Source organism: Montipora capricornis, chromosome 14 (assembly GCF_036669925.1).
Source record: "Montipora capricornis isolate CH-2021 chromosome 14, ASM3666992v2, whole genome shotgun sequence".
In the NCBI taxonomy this organism is placed as follows: Eukaryota; Metazoa; Cnidaria; class Anthozoa; order Scleractinia; family Acroporidae; genus Montipora; species Montipora capricornis.
This window is the reverse complement of record NC_090896.1, coordinates 25046582-25059081: the sequence shown is the minus strand read 5'-3', so window position 1 is coordinate 25059081 and position 12500 is coordinate 25046582. Positions and strand designations below refer to the sequence as shown.

Below are 12500 nucleotides of genomic sequence, written 5' to 3'. Positions count from 1 at the left end.
ATTAGGCTTAAGTTCACAGGCAACCCCACCTTTAATAATTTGAAAGAAACAAAATAATTATGATGTATTGCTTTGTACTAATAATATGGCAATAAAGAAGCCTATTCATTCCTTGTAACAAAAAAATCTTCAAATCTTGATAGAATTTAGAATTTGTTGATTGGAACGATTGGAACAAATAACTGTCCCACACCAAGTAATAATTATGCTCTTTAAAATCCTAGGAATCTGCAAGGCTCTTCTGATATGAAGCCAGGTTCTGATTTTTTTTTGCAACTGCTTACTTAAGTTGCTCTCTTGTATTAACTCTCTGGTATTATTGAAAATGATTGTACCAGTGTGAAACAAACTATTTAAAGTACATCTTTTTGCTGGTACCACGCTCATTAACTGCATTTGGCAGACCTTGATAATTTACTTTGTCAGGGTAATACCAAACGTTCTAATGTATATGACTGGTTATGTGCAAGTAAACTTACATTGAGCCAGGGTAAAACTATATGCATGATTTTTCCAGTCAAGACAAAAGTTAAACTTTTTCCTTCAAAGGGAGAGTATCACGGTAGTGCGCATGTACTAGCCATAGTGAATGTCAACATTTGTCAGCCAATTGGAAGCAACGTTACAACAATATTTATTAATGTGGGAAATTTGCACGTACATTTGATAAAAGGCAATAATTATTGTTTAATAGTCGAGAAATTTCTACACGTACGTGTGAATTTTCCACATGAATTATAACATCGCTTCCGATTGGCTCATAAATGATGATATTCGTTATGGCTAGAACATGTGCAATACTGTGATACTCCCTCTTTAACCTTAGCTGGTCAAGCTGAAGATTACTCCTTTAATGAAAAATACCTTGGTTTAGTCATCGATATTGTCATCTATCCTGGCATGATCACATAGAGTACATTAAAACTCCAACATACCGTTGGAAACAAAATTAATTTTCTGACATAAGGAAAGAAATTTCTGTCTAGGGAAACATTAATAAAGGAAGTAATAATAAATAATATTAGTTATAGTTGATATGTATTACTCTTTTTTCTAGTCTCATTTCACATATGTTTCTATGCTGTGGGGATATATACTTGTTATGATCCTATTTATGTTGTAAGACTTCAAAATAAGGTAAATGACAGACCAACACTTCTACGCTGTCTTTAGTACCGCTTTTCAGCAAATTTACATTCCCTTACTGGGATGAATATTTGGGTTTGTACTTTTGGAACCATCTGTAACTTTTTATCCACACTAGGGCTCTAAACCCTCAAAATAACTGGTTTACCGTGCTCTCTTGAGACACACATACACCCTCTCTCTATCAAAATTCGTTTCTCTTATATACTCTACCTGTAATACATGTTAAAATATTGGGGATTGGTACTGGCAAAGATGGCGGCCACAAATCATTCAGTTCTGAGATACATCCTTTTTAGCATTAAAGTATAGGGTTACACCAAATTACCAAGGAAAGAGGATCTCACATTAACTGGATTTACTGTTGACCTGTATCTTAATAGAATGCAGCCCAATCAGAGGGAATATACCAGTAAGATTTTGACAGATCTGGACGAGGTGCACGGACTTGAATGTTTAATCATTGATCCTACCCACATTTTTTTATACAAACTCAACAGAGACATTGATAGATGCTATTCTAACAAACAACCCAGACTTGTTCGAACAAAACGGAGTGGTTTTTCCAGAAAAATTAATAGCGATCCTGGTCTATGGCCTGATAAGAGAAGAGTCCACCAACACCAAAGCAAAATCATTACTTTTCGAAGTGCAAATACACTGGATGTGAAAAAGTTAAATGAAGACTTGAAACAGCTCCTTCGCACGTCTGTGAAATTTTTCGATGATATAAATGACAAAGATTTCATCTGCGAGACACAATTTCAAAAAACACCAGACAAGCATCTTCCAAAGAAGCAAATCAAAGTTAGATAAAAAAGATGTTCCTTTCATGACTCTGGAATGGAAAGAAGCTATCAAGAAAAAGAGAAAATATGCTAAGCTCTTTGGAAGGAACAGAACTGTGGAAAAGTTTGAACTGAAGAGGAAATGGAGAAATATAGCCACCTCAAGTTGATGCACGGACAGCAGGCAGTACTGGTCACCAGTGTGATCTTCTTACGACTACAAAACTTTAGTGATAAAAATTCAAACACGCTTTATTCTTCATTCAACTGCCTATGACGTACGGCGCGAACTCAACCCAGGCAGTGAAAGCGAAAAGCGGTTAAGACTAGAAAACAAACAAATACAAAAATTACTTAGTAAAATGAACTAATCGTAAACAGAAACTCGACGAAAAGATACATTTACATTTGTTACGAGCTGGTAACTGAATATTGACTTCTTAAAGCGAAGAAAGTAACAAACTGCAGAAAGCGAAACTACAAGAACTACTCACAAGCGAAAATGACTGATCGAGAACCCTAGAAATGACTAAATTAACCCTTAAATACCTCTAGGAGAACGAATAAATTAAGCACTAAATTCCTGATTAAACAGACTGACAACTGCATCCCTAAGAGAGGAATGCAACCCCATTAATGAGCAGGCGTTTGGATCTAACACCGGCCCCTAAGTGTGAGACAGCTTAAGTCGAGTCACTTACATTAAACAGATCTAAACAGAAACTACGCTTGCCAGTCCATAGGAGCGTTAAGTACAGTTTTGCATTATACTAAGTGCACACTAAGAAACTTATCCCCGGCGGAAAATATTGAACTAGAAATTTAAAACAACGTTTTCAATCTGGAAATTAAGTCTTAAAGTCAAACAACGTTCAAAATTGGCATCTTGGATCACTTCATTCTTCTCCTTCAACCAGAAGGCAGAGTTTATCAATAGGTCTTTCAAAAACACCTGATTTCATGCTCACTTTCGCACGGCGAACAAATCCTCTCTTGTCGGGGAACACCTCAACGATTTTCCCTAAAGGCCACGAATTACGGTGTAAACTTTCATTTCGACTAAAACGATGTCTTCAACTGCCAGATTTCGCCTTGGACGAACCCATTTTTGACGAATCTGTAAAAGGGGAAGAAATTACTTGCACCATCTTCTCCAAAACACATCCGCGAGATACTGCACTTGCCTCCAACGGCGTCTTGAAAGTAGATCTTTGTGCTGGAATAGACCAGGAGGCAAGGGGGCTTCAGATTTTAGTAAAAGCAAATGATTAGGAGTCAAGGCCTCCAAGTCGCAGGGGTCGCTGGATACGGCCGAGATGGGTCGACTGTTAAGGATGCTCTCGACCTCGCACATTAGCGTAGGTAGACTTTCATCATCCGTTATTTGTTCCCTCAGTAAGGACCGAAGAATCTTCCTGATGGTTCGTATGCATCTTTTCCAGATACCTCCAAAATGGGAACCGTAAGGGGGGCTGAAGGTCCACTTGATATTTTTTGCAAGAGAAAATTGTGGATTTTCTCTTGGCTCCACTCTGAAATAGCATCGCGGAGCTCTCGCTCACCACTTGTGAAATTGGTGCCATTGTCTGAATAGATTTCCTTTACTTGACCTCTTCTCGCAATAAATCTTGGAAGAGCCAACAGAAAGGAGTCTGTGTCGAGGCTGAAAGCAACTTCTATTTGCACAGCGCGGATAGCTAAGCAGGTGAAATTTACACCGTATCTCTTAACGAGACTACGACTACGACGAACTTGGAAGAGACCAAAGATATCTAAGCCAACTGACGTGAACGGTGGTCTGTCAGGTCGAACGCGATCTTCTGGCAAGTCAGCCATTTTCTGTCGACAAAGAGTTGCTTGTGAACGTCGGCATATGACGCACTTTGCGAGAACACTCTTTACGGCTGAACTTCCCCGAGTTATCCAAAATCTTTCGCGGATGAGGGACAAAACATGCTTTCTTCCAGAATGGCCACACGCCTTGTGATAATGATCGATAATTAATCCGCTCATGCGATCATCTTTCGGGAGAATAATCTGATTCTTTGACTCTGAAGACAACGTAGAGTTGCGAAGTCTACCACCCACGCGCAAAAGACCATTCACAAAGATTGGGTCGAGCTTAATTGTAAAGGCGACTACTCTTTTTAACATACTTCTTAGGATTTGCCGTTTCCTCCGGGAAGGATTGCCGTTGGACGTGCTTTAGAATTTCTCCCTCTGCCCGTTGGATTTCTTCAAGGGTGATAAGCATAAGACTGCCATTTCGTGGTTTGTCTCCTTTACTTGCCTTGAGGAGATTATTTCTGTAACGGAAAAGCCAGGCAACGACTTTCACCAGGAGAGACCATGAGGAACATCTGCTAACGTACTGCAATAATGGACTTTTAGGGGTGCTCAGGGAAGACACGCCGGCTCGAACTTCTCTTTTCACCTCAGGATCATTATTTGCAATCTCGCCAAATAGCTGATCTTGCGCTGGCCACATGCTGTCATGCTTCCAAAGGGATGCCGGCCCCGTTAACCAACGACTTTGACGAAGGAAAATATCTGCCGTCAAACCACGCAAGGCGTCATCAGCAGGGTCATTATCGCCATTGACATGAAACCACTGATTAGGCTGGGACCCGTCACGAATAATCGCCACCCTATTGGTAACAAAGTTGTGGTACCGGTTTGTTTCATTCTTGACGTAGCGCAGAACTGCGGTACTGTCCGTCCAGAAGACCGACCTTGCATTGACTGAGATCTCCAACTCTCTCTTCAATAATCTGTCTTGCTTAACAGTTGTTACCGCCGCAGACAATTCCAGACGAGGGATCGTTATCATCTTCAACGGAGTGACACGCAGAGAAAAGAGCAATGGGCTTCATTGTGGGCATTGACAAGACGAAGATAACTAACTGACCCATAACCGATTTCAGATGCATCAGCAAAATGATGTAGCTGACTGGACGTAATGACACCAAAACCATCTGGCTTCAGGCAGCGTTCGACAGAGAATTTAGACAATTTGGGTAAATCTGCCAACCATCGTTCCCAAGAAACCTCGTACTTTGAGGGGATCGCATCATCCCATCCTAGCTTCTCCCGGCATAAATCTTGAAGCAAGCGTTTGGCTGGCAACACGAACGGTGCAGCGAGATCAAGAGGATCATAAACTGAACTCACAACCGAAAGGATACCTCTTCGTGTGGGTGAGCTATGTTTCAGGTCTATCTTGAACCCAAAAGTATCCGTTTCTATGCACCATCGAACTCCAATGGCTCTTTCGAATGGTAGATTTTCTTTACTAAGGTCCAAGTTCTTTACTTCTTTGGCGCGCTCGGCTTCAGGGATCGCATCAAGGACTCTGCGACTATTACTAACCCATTTGGTCAGATGAAATCCACCTCTTGACAGCAAACATTTTAAATCACTTGCATGTTGTAAAGCTTCTTCAGTTGATGGTAAAGATTTCAGGCAATCGTCTACATAAAAGTTCTTGTTAACCGAGCTTAAAACTTCCCTTGGAAAGTGGTCGCTGTTGTCCTCTGCCGTCTTTCGCCGGGCAAGGTTGGAACATGCTGGCGATGAAGCTGCTCCCAACAAATGCACAACCATCTGATACTCTTCGAGATTTTCGTCCAGGTTACCCTCAGGCCACCACAGGAAACGGAGAAACGTTCGGTCTTCTTCGGCTACTCTAACCTGGTAAAACATCGCTTCAATATCCGCCATGATTGCTATCCTTTCTTGGCAAAACCTCATCAATACACCGAACAACGTGTTCGTTAAGTCTGGACCCTTGAGCAATAGATCATTGTGCGACTTTCCCTGAAACTTCGCAGAACAGTCCAAAACGACTCGTATTTTACCAGGCTTGCGAGGATCGTAGATGCCGTGGTGCGGGATATACCACTTTACACAGTTTAACGCTTGCGTGTGCATGGGAACTTTACGGGCGTAGCCCTTCTCTAGAGTCTCAGCCATAAAGTCCTTGTAGTCAGCATACAGGTTCTTGTTACCATGGAGCTTCCACTTCAGCCATAGCGCTCGCTGTTCTGCTTGTACCCGATTGTTCGGCACCGCGACTTCACGATCTCTGAATAGAAAAGCCATCTCGTAATGACCTTCTTTCAGAACTGCCGTACTATTTAGCACCTTTAAGAAACGCAGCTCCTCTTGGGAAATCTCAGGTTTATCATCTGCACTGGATTCGGGGAAATTACCATTGTAGTAGTCCTTCAGCATCTGGTTGAGATCGTGGTCAGCCTTAGAAAAGAAACTGGATATGCGTGAGCGGTGGCTACGACACCCTAAGGGACCATTCACAACCCAACCTACAATTGTACGGGACGCGTAAGGGCCGCCATCTTGACAATGCCTCACTTCTAGAGGATCGAGGATCTGCTGGACGTCACTAGCTATTAGGAGACCGACTTCTGCTTCTACATCCGGCAAATACACTCCACTCAAATGTGGCCATTTGTCAACATCAACCTGGTTTGGGATATCCTCCTTTAATACGGGAATCTCGGGTCTTGTGTACAAGGGAGGCAATTTGACAAACACGTTCTCCTCCAGGTCGGAAATAGCCAGATCTTGCAGAACGAAACTGTCAATGAGGCTGTTCTTTCTGTCCAACGTTGTTAAAGAAATCAAAGTTCTTTGGTCATTCACTCCTAACTATCTCATTAGGGCTTCAGTACAAAACGTGGAAGAACTGCCGCTATCCAAGAAGGCGTAAGTGATTACAGGTGTCCCATTTCCTTTAGGCCATACTTTAACTGGAACAATGGCCATAGCTGTCCTCGAGGTGTCTGTCCCAACAAAGGGACTAATTCTTTCGCCTGTATTGACCATAGCACTTTGAACACGCAAAACCTCCTCGCGAGACGAAGTACTTGCTGTGGCATTGTTAGCTTCTGGGCAACGTGCAACAGAATTCGTGTGGAGAACTGTTGGATGTTTTCTTGTGCAATTGACAATTGCACACGTTTTCCGCTTCGGACAATTCCTTGCTATATGCTCAGTGGACAAACAACCGAAGCAAAGACTTCATAAACTCGATTCGTTCCCCGTAGGGGCGACTCCTAAGAGATTTGCAGCTCTCTAGGGCGTGATGATCGTTGCAATAAAGGCAAGAGACTTCTTCTACTGTAGGTACGTCGGAACTTGGCAATTCCCTGGTGGCAGGTGAGGTCAGGCAATTGTTAACATGCGAAGCAAAACTACGTCTTTCTTTCGTTTTCTCGTGGGATCCTTTATTCAAGAGACCTCGACGTGTATCGGGTCTAGGCCTAGAGTCTTCGACAATCTTCCCGAAGAGAGGGTTGGTCGCTACGCGAGCTTCATGGTCGACAAACTCAGCGAGGTCATTAAACCGGATAGCCCTTCCTTGATCCTCCATGATTTCATCTACCAAGCGCCGCCATCTTACTCTTAAACTGAACGCCCATGCACACTAATGTGCCATTCCTAGGATAGCGTTAACCATGGTAAACCACAATATGATTTCCACACCACGTGTCCACCCACAGCAGGAGTTGCAACTGTTCAAAAGACTAAACCTCAGCGCAAATTCCATTATCTCGCGAGACAGATGGATGCTTACAAACCTTACCTGGTGCATGTACATTGCCTGTCAATATTTTAAAATGTATTAAATAAGTATTTCCCGAAATAACGTCCAATGTCTCGTTCTACTTAGCTGATGAAGTGCAAGTCTAGAAGTCTCAAATTCTGGCAATTTACGTAAGATTAAGGAAGTAATAGTTTTATTTTTCAACAACCTGGTGACAAAGCTATAGGTTTCGGTGATCGCTACCATGACCATATTTGGACAGTGCCACAAGGTAAGGAATTGGCGTGAAAACGGATATACCTATTAATTCCCCACCCACTTTCCACATTCTGGCCCTATTTAAGTCCTTTATTTGCCACTCTTTCCACATGATTATATAATATTCTTGATGTGGTATAAAAAATAAAGCCGACATTAGTCCACTCCGGCTGTCATCAAGTTATGGACCTCTGCAATGCAGGTGCAATGCTGTTATTTTACTAAGCGAGTGTGTTGTCGCACAGGGCTTCAGATGCACGATCGGAAGATTCACGTGGAATTCGAATTGAACAGGGAAGATAACTTTTTACAAACATTGCTTTTGTTATTCAAATGAGCCAACCACAGAAACAAAAGACCCTAGGTGTCGTCAACGATATCTTCGCTATGTACCTGCCATTTGAGACATACTAGGGTTCTTTGTTTCAACACCCACCCCTTTGGGAATTTCAATTCACCTTCAAACCCAGGAGCCCATGACTAAGAGCCTCCCTATGCACTATATCCTTGAGTCAACCTTTGCTCTTATCGTTCTATTTTTAAAAGTAACACATCACCAGGAGACTCACATTTACATCAATTTGCGTACATTATTTTTTGCTTATTGTCTTTGTTCGACAATAACTTTGTTCTGATTGGCCATCATCTAAACAGTGCGTGCAGAGCCGAAGAACTCGTGGCGTTCTACGCGCAAAGGTTCATTCAGAGGGCTTGCATGGGAGAGGCATGCTCCTACTCGTGGGCTCCCGTCAAGCCTTAATTTATAATAAGGGCGTGTTTGATTGACCCTATTCCGGAATAGGAATACGTGGAGTAATGATTAAAACGGTATGTTTGGCGCGTTTCGAAGCAGCAAGGATAATAAAAATATGTTTAAAATAGCATTTTTAGCAGACATTTGACAATTTTAACGTGAATCTCCGTAAAAACGAAGGATTTCTAACTTATATTCCATGTATTTCTATTCCAGAATACGGTCAATCGAATGATATGATATCCTAAACATCCATAAAGAGTGGTGGGTTATGGATATTTACTGGAAAAGAAGCTTCATCTGCTTTTCACTTAAAATGAACTAGAAGTTCTCACCTTATATATATGCAGACAAACCAGCATGAAGACCAAAGAGTGCCATTTCCTTATCAACTTAGTTGGAGGGGGAGGGGTGGGGAATGATGGGATTTGCGAAAAACAGGTTTTTGGCGAAACATTCCATAAAATACCACAAAGGGTTATGCAGATGGTTTGGACCAGTTTTATTTAATATGTTTTCAGCCTGCTTTTAGAAGAAATCGCTTGTAAGAATTTTTAATGCCAAAAACGTGATTTTTGTCTATTTTTCGGCCAAAAAAGGATGAAATAAGCCTTAAAAACAGCTTTCTATGTTTAGGCAGGTTGCTTTAAAACAAGTGCGACCTTTTGAAATGTTTCTATCTTCGCTATCAAGTCTATTATTTACGTAATTTACGTTAGCGAGAAAAAAAATTACAGCTAAGTTGGGTATTTGCGACCAAAAACGGGTATTTGCTACATAATAGTTTTTGGAGATAAATTACCTGAAATTTCATTGGCTACCAAACAATTGGCTCGGAAGAGTTCCTCTCAACAAGCGCTGAAGTTTCCAAAAGAAAAAATATGTATAACGTTGCTTTTAGGGCATTTAAAGAGCAAAATCTTTCCAGGAATCTCAAAAAAATCTTAGGGTTTGAAGTGCTTTCGAAAATATACCTTCAAGCAACACTTTAGAGGAAAAATAAGATGGAAAGACACGAAAAATAAACCTAATCCAGAGGGGTTGAGCAGAGATGTTCTTTAACTTGGAGACCTTTGAAATACGATTTAACTGAGAAATCTTACGGAATTTTTGACTGATGTGCCAAGCATTCAGTATTTGCTACCTTCTTTGGGTTTTAAACCAAATATCATGATAACTATAATATTGATATTCGTTTTTAACTAATGTACTGTTCATTTTCGGTTAGAGCTTCCACTCTTTTGAAGTCGTAGTGCTTGAAGTAGTTTTATTATTTTTTTAAAGTCCTAGAGAAATAGGGCAGATAATACGGACTGATGAATCTAAAGAGAGAGAGAGAGAGAGAGAGAGAGAGAGAGAGAGAGAGAGAGAGAGAGAGAGAGAGAGAGAAAGGAAAAAAATCGAGCCTTGCCAAGCACCTCTACCGCTACCGCCAACAAACAGTGATCAAGTGCTGAACAGACTCGGTAAAGATGAGTATTCAAACTTGATTGTAGATTTATGTTCCTTTTCTGGCCTTGAAGAAAAAGATTTACTGGAACGTAGCTATGCGGATTATTTAGAGGGTTGCGATAGTGTTATCTTTAAGGGTAGGCTTAGAGTTAATGTTAGGTTCTGGGAAGGCATTGGCGCCTCCCAGTTTATTCTCAGCGTTATCAGAGAAGGTTATAAGATCCCTTTTTACTACACTCCTACGTCAGTGGCTTTACACACCACAAGTCTTTTTAGAGACATGACTGCCAAGCCGGCCACTTCTACTGGAGAGAACAGAAAAGCCACAACATCGGGAACGAAAATCCCATCTGATTGGTCTAAAGCTCTGGTCACTGCTGTTTTCAAAAAGGACAATATATCAGAACCATCCAATTAGCGCCCAATTTCTCTGACTTGCACTTGTTTAGGCTCGATATCCGTCGTTCACTCGAGTTCGGGTATCCTCCGCGAGTGAGCGCTGGCTCATTTCCCGAAACAGAAGCTGGAAAGCGAGCCTAACACATGTTGTATAAATTATGGAACATATTGTCCTCGGCCATATGGCTAAACAGTTATCCACCAACAAGATCCTTCTAGATGAGCAACATGGCTTTAGGCAACGATATTCCTGCGAAACCCAATTAATATTAGCTATGCATGACTGGGCCAAATCCAGTGATTATCCACTGACGCCTTATTACTTGCAATTGACTCCAAAGCATTTGACTCTGTTCCCCCCAAAGTCTAGACTGTTAACCAAACTCGATTACTATGGCATTAGGGGTGGTATGCTTACGTGGATTTCAGCATTTTTGTCAAATCGTCCTCAAGTAGTCTCCATAAATGGTGTTCACTCCTCCCCCAAGCCTGTTCTTTCAGGAGTTCCGCAGGGCCTGATGACATATCTTCACATATCCAATCTAACTGGTGCTTTTTTTCTGATGATTGAGTCCTCTACAGAGAAAGTAAAGACCTTCACGACTGCCGGATCTTACACAGAGGTCTTGACCAACTGTCCTCTTGGTCAAAGACCTGGCAACTATCGTGGTATTACCTATACGAAACTCCCAGTCGCTCATAGTTACCTATTAAATAATGAATTGTCTCCGGCTAGAGTTTTATCAGCTCAGTACCTTGGAATTACTGTGTCTGACAACCTGAGCTGGAACGAACAAGTCAACAACATATGCAAGAGGAATTAAACTCCTCTCTTAGAATCCTGAATGGTTGTAACTCAGAAGTTAAGGATACAGCCTATCGCACCTTGATACGTCCTAAACTAGAGTACGCAAGCAGCGCTTGGAACCCCTACACGCAGCAGAACATCCACCAAATTGAGATGGTTCAGCGCAGAGCAGCCCGATTTGTTTTTAATGACTACTCTAGTTTTAAGCCACGTTACTCCGATGTTGGAATGCCTGGGATACGATTCACTCCAAAAGACCGTAGACTCCTCCTTCAAGCCAGCATGTTTTATAAGATCTATGCGGGTGACTGGATGTGGCCATCCTCTTTCCGCCTGAAGTGAGACCTTTAACTCGAGTCAACAGATCACCTAATCACCATCCATTTCATCAGCTTAGCGTATCCAACAACGTGTATAAATACTCGTTTTTTCCAAGAACTATAATAACCTGGAACAATCTGCCAATGAATGCTAGCTAGTATGAACTCTCTTGATAAATTTAAAGCCGTGGCACTTCCAGTTATAAAGTCATTGTTATAACTCATTCAAAAATCTATCTACTTATTTATTTATTTATTTATTTATTCATTTACTTTTTTTAGTACGTTTTTATTCCATATTATTTTATATATTTATATACTTTACATATTTCTAAACTTTTATTATAATATTTTTGTTCTAACTCCTAGTATAGTTAATGATCAAAGAATTAAGGACGGTACCTACTAATTCAAAGTTATTTTTGCGCGGTTTACTGAATATGCGGGAAAAGCAGAGCTTAAGAGCAAATGTCCACAAAAAACAAATATAGTCCGGTAAGACTTGAAAATTTAAATTCGCCCTACTTTTGCATATAAGTAGGCCTCAGTAAAAGTAACATCGCCATGCGTTTTCTTTCCTTAAATATTTCGGTATTTCCGAGAAAAACAACATTTTCGATTTCACGTCCTGGCGTTAAGTTATCGAGTCCCAACCGGGCTGAAAATCGATCATTTTCATTCGATTCGCGTGTCGCATTTATTGAATGTAGAAAAGTTGTAATACAACCAACCTTTTGCTTAACTCTTCCTTGTCCAAAAAAGCACAATTACAGGAAAATTGGATTAATCTAATTATTTGGCGGTTAACAAAAGTAGAGTGCCCTCAGACGTAGAGTTCGACGGTGGGTGAAAAGACTTGACATTTTGACCATGTGCCATATCTCGGAATTCCAAACGATTTTAGATTCTAACTATATAAGGATAGGTCTTCCAATATATGTAACGTTTAGTTTGGGCAAATGAATAAGCACTCGTCAAAAAATTATTCAAATCGTACAGAAAAATCAAA

At 41.0% G+C, this 12500-nt stretch overlaps 3 protein-coding genes across 3 annotated transcripts; all 3 read right to left on the bottom strand.

Annotated features, from left to right (window-relative positions):
- Window positions 1–1706: 1706 nt before the first annotated feature.
- Window positions 1707–6790, bottom strand: LOC138033128 (uncharacterized). Its single transcript, XM_068880893.1, has 2 exons — window positions 2095–6790; window positions 1707–2000 (listed from the first exon to the last, which is right to left on the bottom strand). The coding sequence occupies exon 1, from the start codon at window positions 6165–6167 to the stop codon at window positions 4767–4769; it is 1401 nt and encodes a 466-aa protein (XP_068736994.1). The 5' UTR covers window positions 6168–6790; the 3' UTR covers window positions 1707–2000; window positions 2095–4766.
- LOC138031752 (uncharacterized) lies at window positions 3327–3770 on the bottom strand. The gene has a single exon (XM_068879373.1). The coding sequence runs from the start codon at window positions 3768–3770 to the stop codon at window positions 3327–3329; it is 444 nt and encodes a 147-aa protein (XP_068735474.1).
- On the bottom strand, window positions 4057–4764 carry LOC138031751 (uncharacterized). The gene has a single exon (XM_068879371.1). It carries the CDS (start codon window positions 4762–4764, stop codon window positions 4057–4059), a length of 708 nt encoding a protein of 235 aa, XP_068735472.1.
- Window positions 6791–12500: the final 5710 nt, after the last annotated feature.